We start from the raw sequence: 26,998 nt of genomic DNA, 5'->3' as shown, positions 1-26,998 counted from the left end.
CCGCATAATGTAGTAAATGTAAGCATAGCATTCTTATCAATAACACATTTATTAAACAAAAGATGATGAGTGGTTTACTGTATAAAAGGTCTTGTATATGATGACCTCAAGACCACACATGACAGACTGTGATTTGAGATCCTCTGATCGCTGATTCATGAGTTATATGAACTCGTTTGAAGCCTCTCTATCTCTTCTCTCCAATTCTTACAACACATCATCTCTCTCTTCCAATGCCCTCCACTCTTATTCTCTCTTCCTCCTCTCCTTTTTATACATCTTCTCCTCCTATTTTTCTTCCATCATCTCTTTCTTCCTTATCAACTCTTTCTTCTCCTCTTGTTCTGCCAATTGCACTTCTTCCTTTTCTTTTTCTTCTGGTAACTTATTTATATAAAGGGAAATCATAAGTGTTGTCTGAATAGTTTAATAAAATGTACTTTGTGGAAATATGGCTTAATAGTTGCCTGTGTTAACAATTGAAACTTGGATAGGAGAAATTTCTTTAAAATTTGTATTTTTTAAAATGTTGTATGTAATTTGTATGAAACCATCAAATATTTACAATAATGTTTAGGAAAATGACAAACTTTTCAGGTGGCTCTGTTAACTGTTTTGAGAAGATTGACCTTAGTTTGACTAAATGTGTCAAAGCAAAATGTAAAACAGGCTGAGATACTGTAATGTTTTTGGGAACGAGTATCCTCATAATTCAGATTCATTTGATTGTCTTAGTTCTATCTACGCTCATCTATTCAAGACTAAAAACTGTGTTTCTGAGTTACAGGTGTACAAAGAATCACTGGCGTCATGCAGCATGGGGAACAAATGTTGTTGTTGGCCGGTATTGTTAGAGTTGTCAACCCATCTAGAAAAGGTCCACCCACACTTAATACAGCCATAAGACTGTGAAGCCAGTAGTTCATTCTTCAATGTATTTCTGCAACTGGATTAACTAAGCGTCGCTGTGTTTTGGAGTTTGTGAATTAACATTTTGTATCAGGTAATGTCACTAAGTTCATTTTATCACTTTGAGCTCTAATTACTCTTTCAGTGATCTGATTATATTATAAGTTATAAGTTATATTCTAACTTATAAGTTGTTTTCCCAAGTGTTGACAACATTAAATTTAATACAATAAATATAGAAACCCATATTTCACATGTTTATGTTCATGTGTGCAGGTGCAGGAAGTGTCATTTATTACAATGAGTTTTCTTTTCTCATTGTGTGTTTCAATATTGCTGTTTGGTGAGTGTTTTTAAATCTTCGAAGTTTTAATACACATGTGGCTGTAATGACGCTACAGTATGTTCATATAAGTGAACTGACTGTATCATCTTTTAAAATGAAACCTTTTTTCTTATATTTTTATTTGTTTGTTTTAAAGGTAAAATAATTGAAGGACAATCAGGTAATTATTTCCATTCATCTTCTTATAATAACACTGTACTTATACTTCATCTTCACCAGTTTTAATACTGCTTCCCCTTTCTATCTATAGCTTTCTATTAGACAAAGCATGTAGTGAAAAAAAGATCTTCAATGTGGAACTTTATGATAAACATGTTATTTCAATAGTACAGAGACACTTTTAATAACTTTTAGCTGAAAAGTTGGCACTTTATGTACATTTTACATAAAAAAAATTGTTGTTGGCTAAAGTAAGAGTCTGATTGGATCACTGTATTAATAGTTTTAAAGAGCAAGGACATTAGTCTGGAGAAAAAGTAAAAAAATAAAAATAAAATAAATATTCGCGGAAAACCTATAAATGGAATCAGAAGTTCCCCACTACTTAGTTTATTGAAAAGTGCAATCATTTAAGTCTCAGATAAATGCACGGATCATGAAAAATGTGTGCTGTGTTGCAATTTGCCCTAAAACTATGGCCTAAAAGTATGTACTGTTTGTCATAAGAAAGTACATATTTTTTGAGCATGCATGTCAGAATATGATTTATACGCTTCTAAAGGGATGTATACTGCGTCATGGAATTTCATCTTGAAAACCACAAAGTGTAGTAGGTGTGTGCATCATGTCACCACAAACCAGCCTGTCAATCATTCTGTCACAGTTGACACCATGAGATACACATTTCAATACTTTAAAACATTAGGCAACCAACACACCATTACAATACTTATCAATACTTAAAAGTAAGACTGTTTATATCCCCTTTGTCACAGCTAAAAGAAAAGAGATGCTCATTCTTAATCTAATTGTAAAAATGTGTAATAGTATGTAGCATTGAAATAAGAATTTACAAATATTTACAAACATTATTTTATTTTTTCCACAACAGCAGACCCCTGCAAGGACTACAGTGGTCTGGATGATTCATGGAGAGCCACCAACAATCAATTTCCCTCTCAAATAATGTGTGACTGTGAGGTCAGCTGGAACGGCTGGTACCGTCTCTATTTTGAGGGTCAGAGTGTTCAGATGCCAGACACATGTGTTGATGAGTATAGTTGTGGCACTCATGCTCCTCTGTGGCTGAACGGAGGACATCCAAAAGTTGAGGATGGAGTGGTCAATCGAGATGTCTGCGCTCACTATGACAATAACTGCTGCGCTTTTCAGTCCAATCCCATTAAAGTCAAAGCCTGTCCAGGAGATTATTATGTCTATGAGTTTGTGAAACCATCTTTCTGCCATTTGGCATACTGTGCAGGTAAATATATTTACATTTTTCTTTTCTTCTTTTTTTCTTCAAGTCATGATTGCATTTTTTTAATTTAATTTTGATCTTATTTTATTTTTTTCAGATGTAAGGAACATCAATGTCACCTATACCATCTCAACATCAGCTATAGAAATGACATCCATGGCTATTACGACTGGTAATGTGATGTTTTTGAAATGTTTCTGAAGTATTTTGGTTCAGATTAGCAAACCTACAGTATGCAGTCAGATCAGATTCAAGTTTTTGACTGCATGTAAAGTATGTGTTTGTAATGTGCAGCTGTGATTTTGATTCAGGTTTTCATAATTACTATTAGAGAGTTGTTTGAAAACAATGCATCTGCATGCAGATAAGTGCACTTATATTCTGCAATCACAAAAGTAAAACGGGTCTGAGGAAATGAATTGGAGCAAAGTAGAAATATTCCAAAAATAGGCCTAAGAACATTTCAAATCCTAAAATCACCAATTCAAACTAATTAATTTCTTAAGTATTCACCCCCTGTAATGTGACAAATAATAAATAGTACTTATTAAAGAACACTTGTGTGTAGTCAGGGAGTTTCAATTGATTGTAGCTGTTGAATCAGTAATTTGACATAATTTACATTATAAAGAAAAAGCTTTTGGTAGCTTTGCTATCCAAGGCATGGATAAAAGAACGTTTCCAAATTACTGGAATCCTTTAGTATACAGTTTAATCAATAATTAAGAAACAGATCTTTTCTGCAATGGGAAGGTTAGTTCTCCATTAAGACAATGATCCTAAATGTCAAGCCAAAATCTACACACAAATGGCTTTAAAACAGCAATAATAATGTCATTGAGTGGCCAAGTCAGAGTTCAGATCTCAATTAATTTACAGTATGGGTGACCTTGATAAAAGTCTGTCAAATCCCAATCTCAATGTGAAAAGCTGATAGAGACCTACCCACACAGGCTCAAGACTGTAATGTTGTTAAAAGTGCATCTACTAAATACTGACGTAGAGGAATGAGAGCAGTCAATTATTGGTGTTTAATACATGCCATACATTTTTGAAATGTATACAATTATACTAGTCAAAAATAAAATAAATTTCAAAAAATTCTGTTGTTCATTTTTGGAAAATAATTTAAAAAGTAACACTTTGAAGAGTTTTGATTGGTTTAAAAATAACTCATAATTTTAAGTAGGGCTGGGTACCGAATTGGCTCGATAATACCGAGTATCGAAACATGTCTTGTTTTTCGGTACCAAGTTTCGGTACCGAAGTGGTTAAAAATCGTCAACGTCAGTGAAACAATAAGCATGCAGCATGATTGACTGTGACGGAAAAAACTCTAGTTTTCGCGGCTGCCAGAGACGTGCCTCGTCGCACATGAGGCTGTAGTGTGTGTGTGTGTGTGTGCGTGTGTGTGTAAGCGTCCCAACCAAGATAGATAGAAAATACTGTATGTGGAAATGATCAAAAGTGTACCTACCTATGCTAGAAGCACGCAATGCAATATTTTCGACAAGATAATTGCTGCCAAGACTGGCAACACGGTAAATCTGATAAGGCACTTAAAAGCGCACAGAATATAGGCTACCTGAGAGTAGAAAGTTTATCCGTCTTCGACTGCAAGAACTGGAGCGCGTCACAAATGAACCGAAACTCAGCGTATAGGACACTTGCCTCACAGACATGAGAAATAGTCCCATATACGGTCAAAATATGTCTACTATTATACGAAACAATTAGAAATAAATAGTTTGATTACCTAATCCATAGGCGTGAGCACGTTCACTAACGTTACTGCAGGAATGACGAGTCAGCATCACCATAATCATCTTTGCAGCCAACACACTCAGTAAACACTTGTTCATTAATAAACAATTAAAGTATCTCCTTGCTATTGTTTCCCGACACATCCATAATCATTAGGCTACTTCTGCCAGTGCTTTGCGGCAAGCTTCATGTGTGCTGAGCGCGAGGCATATATACCGCACCCCAGTTGCCTATATTTAATTCAATTCACATTTATTTGAATAGCATTTTTCACAATACATATCGTTTCAAAGCAGCTTTACAGAAAATGCATGCGTCTAAATTACAATTTAGTTATTGTAGGTTATCAATAACCTACAATATCACTGTTATCAGAGGTGACTATGTGTAATGCATTTCAATTAATTTTCATTCAGTTTCAATGTTAAACAATGCATTAAGTTAAGGCAGAAACAATGAGCTCATTGAAGTAAAGAATATATGTCGTTATATTATTAAGAAACATAGAAAACTTTAGCATTGGTGATTTTTTACAGACTCAAAATATGAATGTAAAAAGTCAAAAAACTGAAAAAATAAAAATAAAACTTAGGTAATGTTATATTGTTAAAACTTTCATAAAATTGGTATAGAAAAAAGTATCGTTCAGGAACCGGTATCGAAGTCAAGGTATCGGTATTGGTATCGAAAATTTTGTTACGATACCCAGCCCTAATTTTAAGGCAACCAGGTTAAGCTCTACTTACATTTTTATGTTAGACCAATAATTCATTGTTACAGTGTGATTGTGTCTTTAATTATTTCTGTGCATGACTGCATGTTAATCTAATGCCACATCCACAATAATCCATTTTAATTTAAATATTAAGTTTTTAACTGAAAATAAAATTGTCTAAATTATGTGTTAATGGGTCTGAAGCACTCCATTTTCACTGGAGGAAGACCACTGTAGTGTGATGAGAGGTGAACGGAATGACAACGTTTTTATAGTGGATGGGAAACCATCTTTTATGACTCTGGCATCACATTATGTAAACTACATTTATGACAAATAACTGCACAGATGCATATTTCATAACAATCTATCAATAAATGCACACACCTTGTCCTCTGCTTCTGGTGTTGGCACGCCATCACTGCGGACACGCAAAATAATACAGACTAAAAGACAGGGAGGAGCTTAAGCATGCCGCCATTTTTATATGAGTTTGAAAGGGGACTTGGGCGATCATGGAGCTAATCACACATTTTTAGGGTAGCAGGGTAGAAATTGGCTCTAAAAAGGGCCTAGTGATGCCACTGAGTCTAGATATGCACTTTAAGATTGGTTAAAAAATGTCAAAAAGCAACCATTATAAGTCAGTTATATTAAAATAAAAAGGCAAAGTCTACAGTGAGTGAAAGCATTCTTACTTAAGTACTGCTAGTAATCATTTCAGTACAATGGGACTTAAGGTCTACTGCTCATTTCCTTTTGACAATGTTAAATGAGATGCTCAGACACCAAAAACTGTTTTAAGATTTTATAACCCAATTGTAAAAAAGTATAGGCCTATATTAAGTAGAAATCAACTTAATCAGAATTTTGTTTCCCACAACAGCTCCCCCTGTTGACCCCTGTAACAACTACAATATCCTGGATGATTCATGGAGAGCCACCAACAATCAATTTCCCTCTGAAATAATGTGTGACTGTGAGGTCAGCTGGGACGGCTGGTACCGTCTCTTCATTCAGGGTCAGAGCGTTCAGATGCCAGACACATGTGTTGATCAGGACAGCTGTGGCACTCATGCTCCTCTGTGGCTGAACGGAGCACATCCAAAAGTTGAGGATGGAGTGGTCACTCGAGATGTCTGCGGTCACTGGAGCAATAACTGCTGCTATTTCCAATCCAATCCCATTAAAGTCAAAGCCTGTCCAGGAGATTATTATGTTTATGAGTTTGTGAAACCAGATTTCTGCTCTTTGGCTTACTGTGCAGGTAAATACATTTACATTTTCCCTTGTTTACATAAGTTATAATTATAGCTTTGTTGGTTTACAGTGCATCAATATTTTTCAGATGTAAGGAACACAAACACTATCTATACTACTGTCACTCCTGAGACAACGTTAACAACAGAAACTACAACCATGTACATTGCAACTGGTAATGAAATGTGCTAATTTGCAATCTGTAGGATTTATTACAAGACTATATCCATCTTAAGCATTTGTGTCTGCATATAAAGAAGATCTCTTCTGTTTATGACTTCTGTTTATGATTTGCTATTAGTAAGCAAAGAGTATATAATATAGTACAAAATGTGTGTGTGTGTGTGTGTGTGTGTGTGTGTGTGTGTGTGTGTGTGTGTGTGTGTGTGTGTGTGTGTGTGTGTGTGTGTGTGTGTGTGTGTGTGTGTGTGTGTGTGTGTGTGTGTGTGTGTGGGTGCGTGCGTGCGTGCGTGCGTGCGTGCGTGCGTGCGTGCGTGCGTGCGTGCGTGTATTAGTGTCTGAGTAATTGTGTATTGTTAATTGTTATAGTATTCATAAAATTTCTATTGATTTTTTTTCAGGTATTGGGCACAATACCAATTTCTATACTACTAACATGATGGAGACCACTTCAACCATAACAACTACATTTATAGATACTACAACAATGGACTCTGGTAATTTAACATACTATCTGAAAATTATATATATTTTTTTGAATGACCATCAAATATGTTATGAGTTGCATGTGTATAAGTTAAGCAGTTTGTGAAACGTGGAATTCCCTATTTTGATTTGAATTTCATTTGTGAAATAACAGATATTTTATAAATACAAAAAAACAAAGTATATATAATAATATATCAAAATAAAAATATATTTAAATATATAAATATATTTACTGCCCCTTACAGAAAAACTGAAAACAACAATGACAATGGAAACCACAAAAACAGAAAGTAAGGCTGTGCAGACGACAACTCCAGAAAGTACCACAACTGAGATCACAACAGCAGAGAGCACCACCACTGAGACCACAACTCTAGGTACAACAACAGAAAGTACAACCACAGCCACAACAACTCCAGAAAGTACCACAACTGAGACCACAAAACTGGGCACCACAACAACAGAAAGTACAACCACAGCCACAACAACTCCAGAAAGTACCACAACTGAGATCACAGCACCAGTTACCACTACAAAAGAAAGTAAAACCATAGCCACAACAACTCCAGAAAGTACCACAACTGAGACCACGACACTGGACACCACAAAAACAGAAAGTACAACCACAGCCACAACAACTCCAGAAAGTACCACAACTGAGACCACAACACTGGGCACCACAACAGCAGAAAGTAAAACCATAGCCACAACAACTCCAGAAAGTACCACAACTGAGACAACTATACTGGGCGCCACAACAACAGAAAGTACAACCACAGCCACAACAACTCCAGAAAGTACCACAACTGAGACCACAACACCTGGCATCACAACAACAGAAAGTACAACCACAGCCAAAACAACTCCAGAAAGTACCACAACTGAGACCACAACACTGGGCACCACAACAAAAGAAAGTACAACCACAGCCACTACAACTCCACAAAGTACCACAACTGAGACCACAACACTGGGCACCACAACAACAGAAAGTACAACCACAGCCACAACAACTCCAGAAAGTACCACAACTGAGACCACAACGCCTGGCATCAAAACAACAGAAAGTACAACCACAGCCACAACAACTCCAGAAAGTACCACAACTGAGATCACAACACCAGTTACCACCACAAAAGAAAGTACAACCATAGCCACAACAACTCCAGAAAGTACCACAACTGAGACCACAACACTGGGTACCACAACAACAGAAAGTACAACCAAAGCCACAACAACTCCAGAAAGTACCACAACTAAGACCACAGCACTGGGCACCACAACAACAGAAAGTACAACCACAGCCACAACAACTCCAGAAAGTAATATAACTGAGACCACAACACCTGGCATCACAACAACAGAAAGTACAACCACAGCCACAACCACTCCAGAAAGTCCCACAACTGAGACCACAACACTGGGCACCACAACAACAGAAAGTACAACCACAGCCACAACAACTCCAGAAAGTACCACAACTGAGACCACAACACCTGGCACCACAACAACAGAAAGTACAACCACCGCCACAACAACTCCAGAAAGTACCACAACTCAGACCACAACACCTGGCACCACAACAACAGAAAGTACAACCACAGCCACAACAACTCCAGAAAGTACCACAACTGAGACCACAACACTGGGCACCACATCAACAGAAAGTACAACCACTGCAACAACTACTCCAGAAAGTCCCACAACTGAGACCACAACACTGGGCACCAGAACAACAGGAAGTACAACCACAGCCACAACAACTCCAGAAAGTACCACAACTGAAACCACAACACCTGGCATCACAACAACAGCCACAACAACTCCAGAAAGTACCACAACTGAGACCACAAAACCAGGCACCACAACAACAGAAAGTACAACCACAGCCAAAACAACTCCAGAAATTACCACAACTGAGACCACAGCACCGGGCACCACAACAACAGAAAGTACAACCACAGCCACAACAACTCCAGAAAGTACCACAACTGAGACCACAACACTGGGAACCACAACAACAGAAAGTACAACCACAGCCACAACAACTCCGGAAAGTACCACAACACAGGGCACCACATCAACAGAAAGTACAACCACAGGCACAACATCTCCAGAAAGTACCACAACACTCGGCACTTCAACTACAGAAAGTACAACCACAGCCACAACAACTCCAGAAAGTACCACAACTGAGATCACAACACCAGTTACCACAACAACAGAAAGTACAACCATAGCCACAACACCTCCAGAAAGTACCACAACTGAGACCACAACACTGGGCACCACAACAACAGAAAGTACAACCACAGCCACAACAACTCCAGAAAGTATCACAACTGAGACCACAACACTGGGCACCACAACAACAGAAAGTACAACCACAGCCACAACAACTCCAGAAAGTACCACAACTGAGACCACAACACCTGGCATTACAACAACAGAAAGTACAGCCACAACCACTCCAGAAAATCCGACAACTGAGGCCACAACACTGGGCACCACAACAAAAGAAAGTACAACCACAGCCACAACAACTCCAGAAAGTACCACAACTGAGATCACAGAGCCAGTTACCACAACAACAGAAAGTACAACCATAGCCACAACAACTCCAGAAAGTACCACAACTGAGATAAAAACACTGGGCACCACAACAACAGAAAGTACAACCACAGCCACAACAACTCCAGAAAGTACCACAACTGAGACCACAACACTGGGAACCACAACAACAGAAAGTACAACCACAGCCACAACAACTCCAGAAAGTACCACAAATGAGATCAGAGCACCAGTTACCAAAACAAAAGAAAGTACATCCATAGCCACAACAACTCCAGAAAGTACCACAACTGAGACCACAACACTGGGCACCACAACAACAGAAAGTACAACCACAGCCACAACAACTCCAGAAAGTACCACAACTGAAACCACAACACATGGCACCACAACAACAGAAAGTACAACCACAGCCACAACAACTCCAGAAAGTACCACAACTGAGACCACAACACTGGGCACCACAACAACAGAAAGTACAACCACAGCCACAACAACTCCAGAAAGTACCACAACTGAGACCACAACACCTGGCATCACAACAACAGAAAGTACAGCCACAACCACTCCAGAAAGTCCCACAACTGAGACCACAACACTGGGCACCACAACAACAGAAGGTACAACCATAGCCACAACAACTCCAGAAAGTACTACAACTGAGATCATAACACTGGGTACCACAATAACAGAAAGTACAACCACAGCCACAACAACTCCAGGAAGTACCACAACTGAGACCACAACACCTGGCATCACAACAACAGAAAGAACAACCACAGCCACAACAACTCCAGAAAGCATCACAAATGAGATCAGAGCACCAGTTACCAAAACAACAGAAAGTACATCCATAGCCACATCAACTCCAGAAAGTACCACAACTGAGACCACAACACTGGGCACCACAACAACAGAAAGTACAACCACAGCCACAACAACTCCAGAAAGTACCACAACTGACACCACAACACTGGGCACCACAACAACAGAAAGTACAACCACAACCACAACAACTCCAGAAAGTACCACATATGAGATCACAGCACCAGTTACAACAACAAAAGAAAGTACAACCATAGCCACAACAACTCCAGAAAGTACCACAACTGAGACCACAACACTGGGCACCACAACAACAGAAAGTGCAACCACAGCCACAACAACTCCAGAAAGTACCACAACTGAGACCACAACACTGGGCACCACAACAACAGAAAGTACAACCACAGCCACAACAACTCCAGAAAGTACCACAACTGAGACCACAACACCTGGCATCAAAACAACAGAAAGTACAGCCACAACCACTCCAGAAAGTCCCACAACTGAGACCACAACACTGGGCACCACAACAACAGAAAGTACAACCACAGCCACAACAACTCCGGAAAGTACCACAACTGGGATCACAACACCAGTTACCACAACAACAGAAAGTACAACCATAGCCACAACAACTCCAGAAAGTACAACAACTGAGACCACAACACTGGGCACCACAGCAACAGAAAGTACAACCATAGCCACAACAACTCCAGAAAGTACCACAACTGAGACCACAACACTGGGCACCACAACAACAGACAATACAACCACAGCCACAACAACTCCAGAAAGTACCACAACTGAGACCACAACGCCTGGCATCACAACAACAGAAAGTACAACCACAGCCACAACCACTCCAGAAAGTTCCAGAACTGAGACCACAACACTGGGCACCACAACAACAGAAAGTACAACCACAACCACAACAACTCCAGAAAGTACCACAACTGAGATCACAACACCAGTTACCACAACAACAGAAAGTACAACCACAGCCACAACAACTCCAGAAAGTACCACAACTGAGACCACAACATTGGGCACCACAACAACAGAAAGTACAACCACAGCCACAACAACTCCAGAAAGTACCACAACTGAGACCACAACACTGGGAACAACAACAACAGAAAGTACAACCACAGCCACAACAATTCCAGAAAGTACCACCACTGAGACCACAACACTGGGCACCACAACAACAGAAAGTACAACCACAGCCACAACAACTCCAGAAAGTACCATAATTGAGACCACAACACCTGGCACCACAACAACAGAAAGTACAACCACAGCCACAACAACTCCAGAAAGTACCACAACTGAGACCACAACATTGGGAACCACAACAACAGAAAGTACAACCACAGCCACAACAACTCCAGAAAGTACCACCACTGAGACCACAACACTGGGCACCACAACAACAGAAAGTACAACCACAGCCACAACAACTCCAGAAAGTACCATAATTGAGACCACAACACCGGGCACCACAACAACAGAAAGTACAACCACAGCCACAACAACTCCAGAAAGTACCACAACTGAGACCACATCACTGGGCACCACACCAACAGAAAGTACAACCACTGCCACAACAACTCCAGAAAGTACCACAACTGAGACCACAACACTGGGCACCAAAACAACAGAAAGTACAACCACAGCCACAGCAACTCCAGAAAGTACGACAACTGATACCACAACACTGGGCACCACAACAACAGAAAGTACAACCACAGCCACAACAACTCCAGAAAGTACCACAACTGAGACCACAACACCAGGCATCACAACAACAGAAAGTACAACCACCGCCACAACAACTCCAGAAAGTCCCACAACTGAGACCACAACACTGGGCACCACAACAACAGAAAGTGCAACCACAGCCACAACAACTCCAGAAAGTACCACAACTGAGATCACAACACCAGTTACCACAACAACAGAAAGTACAACCATAGACACAACAACTCCAGAAAGTACCACAACTGAGACCACTACACTGGGCACCACAACAACAGAAAGTACAACCACAGCCACAACAACTCCAGAAAGTACCACAACTGAGATCACAACACTGGGCATCACAACAACAGAAAGTACAACCACAGCCACAACAACTCCAGAAAGTACCACAACTGAGACCACAACACTGGGCACCACAACAACAGAAAGTACAACCACTGCCACAGCAACCCCAGAAAGTACCACAACTGAGATCACAACACCAGTTACAACAACAACAGAAAGTACAACCACAGCCACAACAACTTCAGAAAGTACCACAACTGAGATCACAACACCAGTTACCACAACAACAGAAAGTACAACCATAGCCACAACAACTCCAGAAAGTACCACAACTGAGACCACAACACTGGGCACCACAACAACAGAAGGTACAACCACAGCCACAACAACTCCAGAAAGTACCACAACTGAGACCACAACACCGGGCACCACAACAACAGAAAGTACAACCACTGCCACAACAACTCCAGAAAGTGCCACAACTGAGACCACAACACTGGGCACCACAACAACAGAAAGTACAACCACAGCCACAACAACTCCAGAAAGTACCACAACTGAGACCACAACACGAGGCTTCACAACAACAGAAAGTACAGCCACCGCCACAACAACTCCAGAAAGTCCCACAACTGAGACCACAACACTGGGCACCACAACAACAGGAAGTGCAACCACAGCCACAACAACTCCAGAAAGTACCACAACTGAGATCACAACACCAGTTACCACAACAACAGAAAGTACAACCATAGCCACAACAACTCCAGAAAGTACCACAACTGAGACCACAACACTGGGCACCACAACAACAGAAAGTACAACCACAGCCCCAACAACTCCAGAAAGTACCACAACTGAGATCACAACACTGGGCACCACAACAACAGAAAGTACAACCACAGCCGCAACAACTCCAGAAAGTACCACAACTAAGACCACAACACTGGGCACCACAACAACAGAAAGTACAACCACTGCCACAACAACTCCAGAAAGTCCCACAACTGAGACCACAACACTGGGCACCACAACAACAGAAAGTACAACCACAGCCATAACAACTCCAGAAAGTACCACAACTGAGATCACAACACCAGTTACCAAAACAACAGAAAGTACAACCATAGCCACAACAACTCCAGAATTAACCACAACTGAGACCACAACATTGGGCACCATAACAACAGAAAGTACAACCACAGCCACAACAACTCAAGAAAGTACCACAACTGAGACCACAACACTGGGCACCACAACAACAGAAAGTACAACCACAGCCACAACAACTCCAGAAAGTACCACAACTGAGACCACAACACTGGGCACCACAACAACAGAAAGTACAACCACAACAACAGCAGAAAGCTCCACCCCTGAGACCACAACACCAGGCATCACAATAACAGAAAGTACAACCACCGCCACAACAACTCCAGAAAGTCCCACAACTGAGACCACAACACTGGGCACCACAACAACAGAAAGTGCAACCACAGCCACAACAACTCCAGAAAGTACCACAAATGAGATCACAACACTGGGCACCACAACAACAGAAAGTGCAACCACAGCCACAACAAATCCAGAAAGTACCACAACTGAGATCACAACACCAGTTACCACAACAACAGAAAGTACAACCACAGCCACAACTACTCCAGAAAGTACCACAACTGAGACCACAACACTGGGCACCACAACAACAGAAAGTACAACCACAGCCACAACAACTCCAGAAAGTACCACAACTGAGACCACAACACTGGGCACCACAACAAAAGAAAGTACAACCACAACAACAGCAGAAAGCACCACCCCTGAGACCACAACACCAGGCATCACAACAACAGAAAGTACAACCACCGCCACAACAACTCCAGAAAGTCCCATAACTGAGACCACAAAACTGGGCACCACAACAACAGAAAGTGCAACCACAGCCACAACAACTCCAGAAAGTACCACTACTGAGATCACAACAACAGAAAGTACAACCACAGCCACAACAACTCCAGAAAGTACCACAACTGAGATCACAACACCAGTTACCACAACAACAGAGAGTACAACCATAGCCACAACAACTCCAGAAAGTACCACAACTGAGACCACAACACTGGCCCCCACAACAACAGAAAGTACAACCACAGCCACAACAACTCCAGAAAGTACCACAACTGAGACCACAACACCTGGCACCACAACAACAGAAAGTACAACCACAGCCACAACAACTCCAGAAAGTACCACAACTGAGACCACAACACTGGGCACCACATTAACAGAAAGTACAACCACTGCCACAACAACTCCAGAAAGTACCACAACTGAGACCACAACACTGGGCACCACAACAACAGAAAGTACAACCACAGCCACAGCCACAACAACTCCAGAAAGTACCACAACTGAGACCACAACACTGGGCACCACAACAACAGAAACTACAACCACAGCAACAACAACTCCAGAAAGTACCACAACTGAGATCACAACACCAGTTACCACAACAACAGAAAGTACATCCATAGCCACAACACCTCCAGAAAGTACCACAACTGAGACCACAACACATGGCACTACAACAACAGAAAGTACAACCATAGCCACAACAACTCCAGAAAGTACCACAACTGAGACCACAACACCGGGCACCACAACAACAGAGGGTAAAACCACAGCCACAGCCACAACCACTCCAGAAAGTCCCACAACTGAGATCACAACACTGGGCACCACAACAACAGAAAGTACAACCACAGCCACAACTACTGCAGAAAGTACCACAACTGAGACCACAACACCTGGCACCACAACAACAGAAAGTACAACCACAGCCACAACAACTCCAGAAAGTCCCACAACTGAGATCACAACACCAGTTACCACAACAACAGAAAGTACAACCACAGCCACAGCTACTCCAGAAAGTACCACAACTGAGACCACAACACCTGGCACCACAACAACAGAAAGTAGAACCACAGCCACAACAACTCCAGAAAGTACCACAACTGAGACCACAACACTGGGCACCACAACAACAGAAAGTACAACCACAACAACAGAAGAAAGCACCACCCCTGAGACCACAACACTGGGCACCACAACAACAGAAAGTACAACCACAGCCACAACAACTCCAGAAAGTACCACAACTGAGACCACAACACTGGGCACCACAACAAAAGAAAGTACAACCACAACAACAGCAGAAAGCACCACCCCTGAGACCACAACACCAGGCATCACAACAACAGAAAGTACAACCACCGCCACAACAACTCCAGAAAGTCCCACAACTGAGACCACAAAACTGGGCACCACAACAACAGAAAGTGCAACCACAGCCACAACAACTCCAGAAAGTACCACTACTGAGATCACAACAACAGAAAGTACAACCAAAGCCACAACAACTCCAGAAAGTAAAACAATTGAGATCACAACACCAGTTACCACAACAACAGAGAGTACAACCATAGCCACAATAACTCCAGAAAGTACCACAACTGAGACCACAACACTGGCCACCACAACAACAGAAAGTACAACCACAGCCACAACAACTCCAGAAAGTACCACAACTGAGACCACAACACCTGGCACCACAACAACAGAAAGTACAACCACAGCCACAACAACTCCAGAAAGTACCACAACTGAGACCACAACACTGGGCACCACATTAACAGAAAGTACAACCACTGCCACAACAACTCCAGAAAGTACCACAACTGAGACCACAACACTGGGCACCACAACAACAGAAAGTACAACCACAGCCACAACAACTCCAGAAAGTACCACAACTGAGACCACAACACTGGGCACCACAACAACAGAAACTACAACCACAGCGACAACAACTCCAGAAAGTACCACAACTGAGATCACAACACCAGTTACCACAACAACAGAAAGTACATCCATAGCCACAACACCTCCAGAAAGTACCACAACTGAGACCACAACACATGGCACCACAACAACAGAAAGTACAACCACAGCCACAACAACTCCAGAAAGTACCACAACTGAGACCACAACACTGGGCACCACATTAACAGAAAGTACATCCACTGCCACAACAACTCCAGAAAGTACCACAACTGAGTCCACAACATTGGGCACCACAACAACAGAAAGTGCAACCACAACAACAGCAGAAAGCACCACCCCTGAGACCACAACACTGGGTACCACAACAACAGAAAGTACAACCACAGCCACAACAACTCCAGAAAGTACCACAACTGAGACCACAACTCTGGGCACCATATCAACAGAAAGTACAACTACAGCCACAACAACTCCAGAAAGTACCACAACTGAGACCACAACACTGGGCACCACAACAACAGAAAGTGCAACCACAGCCACAACAACTCCAGAAAGTACAACAACTGAGACCACAACACTGGACACCACAACAACAGAAAGTACGACCACTGCCACAACAACTCAAGAAAGTACCACAACTGAGACCACAACACCGGGCACCACAACAACAGAAATTACAACCACAGTCACAACATCTCCAGAAATGACCACAACTGAGATCACAACACCAGTTACCACAACAACAGAAAGTACAACCACAACAACAGCAGAAAGCACCACCCCTGAGACCACAACACTGGGCACCACAACAACAGAAAGTGCAACCACAGCCACAACAACTCCAGAAAGTACCACTACTGAGATCACAACAACAGAAAGTACAACCACAGCCACAAGAACTCCAGAAAGTACCACAACTGAGATCACAACACCAGTTACCACAACAACAGAGAGTACAACCATAGCCACAACAACTCCAGAAAGTACCACAACTGAGACCACAACACTGGCCACCACAACAACAGAAAGTACAACCACAGCCACAACAACTCCAGAAAGTACCACAACTGAGACCACAACACCTGGCACCACAACAACAGAAAGTACAACCACAGCCACAACAACTCCAGAAAGTACCACAACTGAGACCACAACACTGGGCACCACATTAACAGAAAGTACAACCACTGCCACAACAACTCCAGAAAGTACCACTACTGAGATCACAACAACAGAAAGTACAACCACAGCCACAACAACTCCAGAAAGTACCACAACTGAGATCACAACACCATTTACCACAACAACAGAGAGTACAACCATAGCCACAACAACTCCAGAAAGTACCACAACTGAGACCACAACACCGGGCACCACAACAATAGAAATTACAACCACAGCCACAACAACTCCAGAAAGCACCACAACTGAGACCACAACACTGGGCACCACATCAACAGAAAGTACAACCACTGCCACAACAACTCCAGAAAGTACCACAACTGAGACCACAACACTGGGCACCACAACAACAGAAAGTGCAACCACAGCCACAACAACTCCAGAAAGTTCCACAACTGAGATCACATCAACAGAAAGTACAACCACAGCCACAACAACTCCAGAAAGTACCACAACTGAGATCACAACACCAGTTACCACAACAACAGAAAGTACAACCATAGCCACAACAACTCCAGAAAGTACCACAACTGAGACCACAACACTGGGCACCACAACATCAGAAAGTACAACCACAGCCACAACAACTCCAGAAAGTACCACAACTGAGACCACAACACTGGGCACCACATTAACAGAAAGTACAACCACTGCCACAACAACTCCAGAAAGTACCACAACTGAGACCACAACACTGGGCACCACAACAACAGAAAGTACAACCACAGCCACAACAACTCAAGAAAGTACCACAACTGAGACCACAACACTGGGCACCACAACAACAGAAAGTACAACCACAGCCACAACAACTCCAGAAAGTACCACAACTGAGACCACAACACTGGGCACCATATCAACAGAAAGTACAACTACAGCCACAACAACTCCAGAAAGTACCACAACTGAGACCACAACACTGGGCACCACAACAACAGAAAGTGCAACCACAGCCACAACAACTCCAGAAAGTACAACAACTGAGACCACAACACTGGACACCACAACAACAGAAAGTACAACCACTGCCACAACAACTCAAGAAAGTACCACAACTGAGACCACAACACCGGGCACCACAACAACAGAAATTACAACCACAGCCACAACATCTCCAGAAATGACCACAACTGAGATCACAACACCAGTTACCACAACAACAGAAAGTACTACCACAACAACAGCAGAAAGCACCACCCCTGAGACCACAACACTAGGCACCACAACAACAGAAAGTACAACCACAGCCACAACAACTCCAGAAAGTACCACTACTGAGATCACAACAACAGAAAGTACAACCACAGCCACAACAACTCCAGAAAGTACCACAACTGAGATCACAACACCAGTTACCACAACAACAGAGAGTACAACCATAGCCACAACAACTCCAGAAAGTACCACAACTGAGACCACAACACTGGCCACCACAACAACAGAAAGTACAACCACAGCCACAACAACTCCAGAAAGTACCACAACTGAGACCACAACACCTGGCACCACAACAACAGAAAGTACAACCACAGCCACAACAACTCCAGAAAGTACCACAACTGAGACCACAACACTGGGCACCACATTAACAGAAAGTACAACCACTGCCACAACAACTCCAGAAAGTACCACTACTGAGATCACAACAACAGAAAGTACAACCACAGCCACAACAACTCCAGAAAGTACCACAACTGAGATCACAACACCATTTACCACAACAACAGAGAGTACAACCATAGCCACAACAACTCCAGAAAGTACCACAACTGAGACCACAACACCGGGCACCACAACAATAGAAATTACAACCACAGCCACAACAACTCCAGAAAGCACCACAACTGAGACCACAACACTGGGCACCACATCAACAGAAAGTACAACCACTGCCACAACAACTCCAGAAAGTACCACAACTGAGACCACAACACTGGGCACCACAACAACAGAAAGTGCAACCACAGCCACAACAACTCCAGAAAGTTCCACAACTGAGATCACATCAACAGAAAGTACAACCACAGCCACAACAACTCCAGAAAGTACCACAACTGAGATCACAACACCAGTTACCACAACAACAGAAAGTACAACCATAGCCACAACAACTCCAGAAAGTACCACAACTGAGACCACAACACTGGGCACCACAACATCAGAAAGTACAACCACAGCCACAACAACTCCAGAAAGTACCACAACTGAGACCACAACACTGGGCACCACATTAACAGAAAGTACAACCACTGCCACAACAACTCCAGAAAGTACCACAACTGAGACCACAACACTGGGCACCACAACAACAGAAAGTACAACCACAGCCACAACAACTCAAGAAAGTACCACAACTGAGACCACAACACTGGGCACCACAACAACAGAAAGTACAACCACAGCCACAACAACTCCAGAAAGTACCACAACTGAGACCACAACACTGGGCACCATATCAACAGAAAGTACAACTACAGCCACAACAACTCCAGAAAGTACCACAACTGAGACCACAACACTGGGCACCACAACAACAGAAAGTGCAACCACAGCCACAACAACTCCAGAAAGTACAACAACTGAGACCACAACACTGGACACCACAACAACAGAAAGTACAACCACTGCCACAACAACTCAAGAAAGTACCACAACTGAGACCACAACACCGGGCACCACAACAACAGAAATTACAACCACAGCCACAACATCTCCAGAAATGACCACAACTGAGATCACAACACCAGTTACCACAACAACAGAAAGTACTACCACAACAACAGCAGAAAGCACCACCCCTGAGACCACAACACTAGGCACCACAACAACAGAAAGTACAACCACAGCCACAACAACTCCAGAAAGTACCACTACTGAGATCACAACAACAGAAAGTACAACCACAGCCACAACAACTCCAGAAAGTACCACAACTGAGATCACAACACCAGTTACCACAACAACAGAGAGTACAACCATAGCCACAACAACTCCAGAAAGTACCACAACTGAGACCACAACACTGGCCACCACAACAACAGAAAGTACAACCACAGCCACAACAACTCCAGAAAGTACCACAACTGAGACCACAACACCTGGCACCACAACAACAGAAAGTACAACCACAGCCACAACAACTCCAGAAAGTACCACAACTGAGACCACAACACTGGGCACCACATTAACAGAAAGTACAACCACTGCCACAACAACTCCAGAAAGTACCACTACTGAGATCACAACAACAGAAAGTACAACCACAGCCACAACAACTCCAGAAAGTACCACAACTGAGATCACAACACCATTTACCACAACAACAGAGAGTACAACCATAGCCACAACAACTCCAGAAAGTACCACAACTGAGACCACAACACCGGGCACCACAACAATAGAAATTACAACCACAGCCACAACAACTCCAGAAAGCACCACAACTGAGACCACAACACTGGGCACCACATCAACAGAAAGTACAACCACTGCCACAACAACTCCAGAAAGTACCACAACTGAGACCACAACACTGGGCACCACAACAACAGAAAGTACAACCACAAAAACAGCAGAAAGCACCACCCCTGTGACCACAACACTGGGCACCACAACAACAGATAGTACAACCACAGCCACAACAACTCCAGAAAGTACCACAACTGAGACCACAACACTGGGCACCACAACAACAGAAAGTACAACCACAACAACAGCAGAAAGCACCACCCCTGAGACCACAACACCAGGCATCACAACAACAGAGAGTACAACCACCGCCACAACAACTCCAGAAAGTACCACAACTGAGACAACAACACTGGGCACCACAACAACAGAAAGTGCAACCACAGCCACAACAACTCCGGAAAGTTCCACAACTGAGATCACATCAACAGAAAGTACAACCACAGCCACAACAACTCCAGAAAGTACCACAACTGAGATCACAACACCAGTTACCACAACAACAGAAAGTACAACCATAGCCACAACAACTCCAGAAAGTACCACAACTGAGACCACAACATTGGGCACCACAACAACAGAAAGTACAACCACAACAACAGCAGAAAGCACCACCCCTGAGACCACAACACTGGGCACCACAACAACAGAAAGTACAACCACATCCACAGCCACAACAACTCCAGAAAGTACCACAACTGAGACCACAACACTGGGCACCACAACAACAGAAAGTGCAACCACAGCCACAACAACTGCAGAAAGTACCACAACTGAGACCACAACACTGGGCACCACATCAACAGAAAGTACAACCACTGCCACAACAACTCCAGAAAGTACCATAACTGAGACCACAACACCGGGCACCACAACTACAGAAAGTACAACCACAGCCACAACAACTCCAGAAAGTACCACAACTGAGACCACAACACTGGGCACCACATCAACAGAAAGTACAACCACTGCCACAACAACTCCAGAAAGTACCACAACTGAGACCACAACACCGGGCACCACAACAACAGAAAGTACAACCATAGCCACAACAACTCCAGAAAGTACCACAACTGAGACCACAACACTGGGCACCACAACAACAGAAAGTACAACCACAGCCACAACAACTCCAGAAAGTACCACAACTGAGATCACAACACTGGGCACCACAACAACAGAAAGTACTACCACAGCCACAACTACTCCAGAAAGTACCACAACTGAGACCACAACACTGGGCACCACAACAACAGAAAGTACAACCACAACAACAGCAGAAAGCACCACCCCTGAGACCACAACACCAGGCATCACAACAACAGAGAGTACAACCACCGCCACAACAACTCCAGAAAGTACCACAACTGAGACCACAACACTGGGCACCACAACAACAGAAAGTGCAACCACAGCCACAACAACTCCAGAAAGTTCCACAACTGAGATCACATCAACAGAAAGTACAACCACAGCCACAACAACTCCAGAAAGTACCACAACTGAGATCACAACACCAGTTACCACAACAACAGAAAGTACAACCATAGCCACAACAGCTCCAGAAAGTACCACAACTGAGACCACAACATTGGGCACCACAACAACAGAAAGTACAACCACAACAACAGCAGAAAGCACCACCCCTGAGACCACAACACTGGGCACCACAACAACAGAAAGTACAACCACATCCACAGCCACAACAACTCCAGAAAGTACCACAACTGAGACCACAACACTGGGCACCACAACAACAGAAAGTGCAACCACAGCCACAACAACTGCAGAAAGTACCACAACTGAGACCACAACACTGGGCACCACATCAACAGAAAGTACAACCACTGCCACAACAACTCCAGAAAGTACCACAACTGAGACCACAACACCGGGCACCACAACTACAGAAAGTACAACCACAGCCACAACAACTCCAGAAAGTACCACAACTGAGACCACAACACTGGGCACCGCATCAACAGAAAGTACAACCACTGCCACAACAACTCCAGAAAGTACCACAACTGAGACCACAACACCGGGCACCACAACAACAGAAAGTACAACCATAGCCACAACAACTCCAGAAAGTACCACAACTGAGACCACAACACTGGGCACCACAACAACAGAAAGTACAACCACAGCCACAACAACTCCAGAAAGTACCACAACTGAGATCACAACACTGGTTACCACAACAACAGAAAGTACTACCACAGCCACAACTACTCCAGAAAGTACCACAACTGAGACCACAACACCTGGCACCACAACAACAGAAAGTACAACCACAGCCACAACAACTCCAGAAAGTACCACAACTGAGACCACAACACTGGGCACCACATTAACAGAAAGTACATCCACTGCCACAACAACTCCAGAAAGTACCACAACTGAGTCCACAACATTGGGCACCACAACAACAGAAAGTACAACCACAACAACAGCAGAAAGCACCACCCCCCCTGAGACCACAACACTGGGCACCACAACAACAGAAAGTACAACCACAGCCACAGCCACAACAACTCCAGAAAGTACCACAACTGAGACCACAACACTGGGCACCACAACAACTGAAAGTGCAACCACAGCCACAACAACTGCAGAAAGTACCACAACTGAGACCACAACACTGGGCACCACATCAACAGAAAGTACAACCACTGCCAAAACAACTCCAGAAAGTACCACAACTGAGACCACAACACCGGGCACCACAACTACAGAAAGTACAACCACAGCCACAACAACTCCAGAAAGTACCACAACTGAGACCACAACACTGGGCACCACATCAACAGAAAGTACAACCACTGCCACAACAACTCCAGAAAGTACCACAACTGAGACCACAACACCGGGCACCACAACAACAGAAAGTACAACCACTGCCACAACAACTCCAGAAATTACCACAACTGAGACCACAACATTGGGCACCACAACAACAGAAAGTACAACCACAACAACTCCAGAAAGTACCACAACTGAGACCACAACACTGGGCACCACAACAACAGAAAGTGCAACCACAGCCACAACAACTCCAGAAAGTACCACAACTGAGACCACAACACTGGGCACCACAACAACAGAAAGTACAACCACTGCCACAGCAACTCCAGAAAATCCCACAACTGAGACCACAACACTGGGCACCACAACAACAGAAAGTACAACCACAGCCACAACAACTCCAGAAAGTACCACAACTGAGATCACAACACCAGTTACCACAACAACAGAAAGTACAACCATAACCACAACAACTCCAGAAAGTACCACAACTGAGACCACAACTCTGGGCACCACAACAACCGAAAGTAAAACCACTGCCACAACAACTCCAGAAAGTACCACAACTGAGACCTCAACACTGGGCACCACAACAACAGAAGGTACAACCACTGCCACAACAACTCCAGAAAGTACCACAACTGAGACCACAACACCGGGCACCACAACAATAGAAATGACAACCATAGCCACAACAACTCCAGAAAGTACCACAACTGAGACCACAACACTGGGCACCACAACAACAGAAAGTACAACCACAGCCACAACAACTCCAGAAAGTACCACAACTGAGATCACAACACCAGTTACCACAACAACAGAACGTACCACCATAGCCACAACAACTCCAGAAAGTACCACAACTGAGACCACAACACTGGGCACCACAACAACAGAAAGTACAAACACTGCCACAACAACTCCAGAAAGTACCACAACTGAGACCACAACACCGGGCACCACAAAAACAGAAATTACAACTACAGCCACAACAACTCCAGAAAGTACCACAACTGAGATCACAACATCAGTTACCACAACAACAGAAAGTACAACCACAACAACAACAGAAAGCACCACCCCTGAGACCACAACACTGGGCACCACAACAACAGAAAGTACAACCACAGCCACAACAACTCCAGAAAGTACCACACCTGAAACCACAACACCTGGCACCACAACAACAGAAAGTACAACCACAGCCACAACTCCAGAAAGTACCACAACTGAGACCACAACACCTGGCACCACATGAAAATAAAGTATGACAACAGGCAAAACAATCCCAGGTACCACAATAACAATGCATTAGTACATTTCAAAGCTATAGTGACAAACACAACAGTGGCAGGGAAAACTTTCAAATTTGGAAAAAGCTACTTTTTTACATACAAAAGTAATTTAGACAAATTATGTTAAGTATAATACAGACAAATTGTTTATGTAAATAATTGTAATGCAGGTTTATTATTTTAAGCTAATAAATTGTTATTATTGTTAGATTTGCTAAACCCTTGGTTAATTGACATTTAAATTAGAGAAGACTTATCAGTAAATATGTGTTGTTATATAAGTGATCATTCATTCATTAATCAATTTGATTATCCATTTTATTTCAAGAGTAATAACAGCGCTTCCATATCAACGGTCCGTGGAGAGCTGAGGTAAACAAACATTTAATAATTTGAATGCTTATATTTATTTTTCAGTGACACCAGATTATGTACATTTTCTACATATTAATTTTATGCTTTGCATCATTATACTATGCACTGAGCCATATTCTTTCTTCTACTTGCAGAAAAATTAAAGATCCAAGTCCAGGGCTTCAGGTCTGCGCTGTTGCTTATTTCACTCCTGAGAGCCTACCATCTTCTATTTCCACAAACAATTACCTCTAGTTTAAATAATTTAGATTTTTTTGTTGTTGCAATATTTATTGTCCACATTACACTCAAAAAAAGAAAAGAAAAAAGGAATTTAACTTGTAAATTATTTTTATGTGTGAAGGAACTTATTTGGTGGTGGTTGAGGAGATTACTACCCCTTCCATGTAAAACGCTTTGAGTAAATAAATATAACGAATTATTATTATTATTATTATTTGCTGTATGTAGTAATACTGGCTTTGTTATGGTCAAAATCCTGACGATTATTGTTTGAAAGTAATTTAAAAAAATTGATTGTACAAATTTGCTTTATTTTTGTAAAATTACTGCTGTTATTGGGTAATAAATTATTTTTCACAGAAACATTATAATTCCTTTCACTGATCACAGATTTTGAGATTTTACCAAGTTTTAAAAAATGTGAAAATTATTTAATAAAATTAATATCTAATGCCAAGTAAAAGTAATTATTGTCAGAAAAAGCAACTACTTTGTTATATATGTGTTATAGAAAGTATAAAAGTTTTATTTATTTTAAAATAAATAAATGATGAAATGAAAGCTTCTTTGATGCAGAATAATAGCGGTCTATGTAAAGGTTAAAGAAGTATTGAAAATGTGGCCATATTCTCGCTGACAATATAATTCATGAAAACTATCTGCATTTCCATTCAACTTCAAGGTTTAAATTTTTCCAATCGTGCAACACAACTATATTTCTCTATAGTTTACTTATTCATCAGTGTTTGTGGACAGATGTGGTCAGTAACATAATACCTTCATTTATAATATAAGAATTGATGAAATGGAGGTACTGTGAAGTCAACAAGAGCCAGGTTAGCTGTGAGCTGTCAATCATTCCAGACTTAGGCAGCCTGGCATTCCCTGTATCATTTCTGTGTGGTGTTTAGTTGCAATCTGATCCAGAAATGTGAAGTGAAAAGTAGAGAGGGAGAAACAAAATGTATCTTAATCATAAGCAGAGGCAACTTTAATTAGATAGAATTCAGTCTGAATGGTTCGAAATTAGACGAAATATTAGAGGGAAAAATCCCTGTGACAAAGTGATTGATTACCTGTAAGTCTACCTGACACAGGAATAAGAGTGTTTTAATGACGGGCTGCTTCTTTCTGGATGTGAAATTCAAATGCTCCTCCAGAGTGTCTGAGTCGTCACTCATCCTGTGAGGCTGAACGGCTCCAGAACAGGCACTCGGTCTCGGTCACAGAACAGTGCACTGATCCCATCTCCCCTGGCTCAGGTTTCTGCATCA

The 26,998-nt window shown here is 42.5% G+C and overlaps 1 protein-coding gene across 1 annotated transcript; it reads left to right on the top strand.

Annotated features, from left to right (window-relative positions):
• Window positions 1-209: 209 nt before the first annotated feature.
• On the top strand, window positions 210-26,087 carry LOC143718243 (uncharacterized). Its single transcript, XM_077209247.1, has 11 exons — window positions 210-1,003; window positions 1,186-1,252; window positions 1,392-1,415; window positions 2,307-2,678; window positions 2,773-2,847; window positions 6,041-6,421; window positions 6,503-6,589; window positions 6,996-7,091; window positions 7,329-25,124; window positions 25,456-25,499; window positions 25,637-26,087. The coding sequence occupies exons 2-9, from the start codon at window positions 1,210-1,212 to the stop codon at window positions 25,088-25,090; spliced, it is 18,840 nt and encodes a 6,279-aa protein (XP_077065362.1). The 5' UTR covers window positions 210-1,003; window positions 1,186-1,209; the 3' UTR covers window positions 25,091-25,124; window positions 25,456-25,499; window positions 25,637-26,087.
• The last annotated feature ends 911 nt before the right edge of the window (window positions 26,088-26,998 follow it).

The sequence above is a fragment of the Siphateles boraxobius genome, unplaced genomic scaffold (assembly GCF_051911475.1).
Source record: "Siphateles boraxobius isolate OS27281-9 unplaced genomic scaffold, OSU_SipBor_1 60, whole genome shotgun sequence".
Taxonomy (NCBI): domain Eukaryota; kingdom Metazoa; phylum Chordata; class Actinopteri; order Cypriniformes; family Leuciscidae; genus Siphateles; species Siphateles boraxobius.
The sequence above is the reverse complement of the archived record's forward strand: the minus strand, read 5'-3'. Positions and strand labels throughout refer to the sequence as shown.

What these genes read in the sequence shown, in the direction of transcription:
- LOC143718243 (XM_077209247.1), top strand. Translation starts at nt 1,210, where the DNA reads ATGAGTTTTCTTTTCTCATTGTGTGTTTCAATATTGCTGTTTG. An exon ending in TGTTTCAATATTGCTGTTTG is followed by an intron (nt 1,253 to 1,391) that starts GTGAGTGTTTTT and finishes TTTGTTTTAAAG; the next exon opens with GTAAAATAATTGAAGGACAA. An exon ending in TACTACAACAATGGACTCTG is followed by an intron (nt 7,092 to 7,328) that starts GTAATTTAACAT and finishes TGCCCCTTACAG; the next exon opens with AAAAACTGAAAACAACAATG.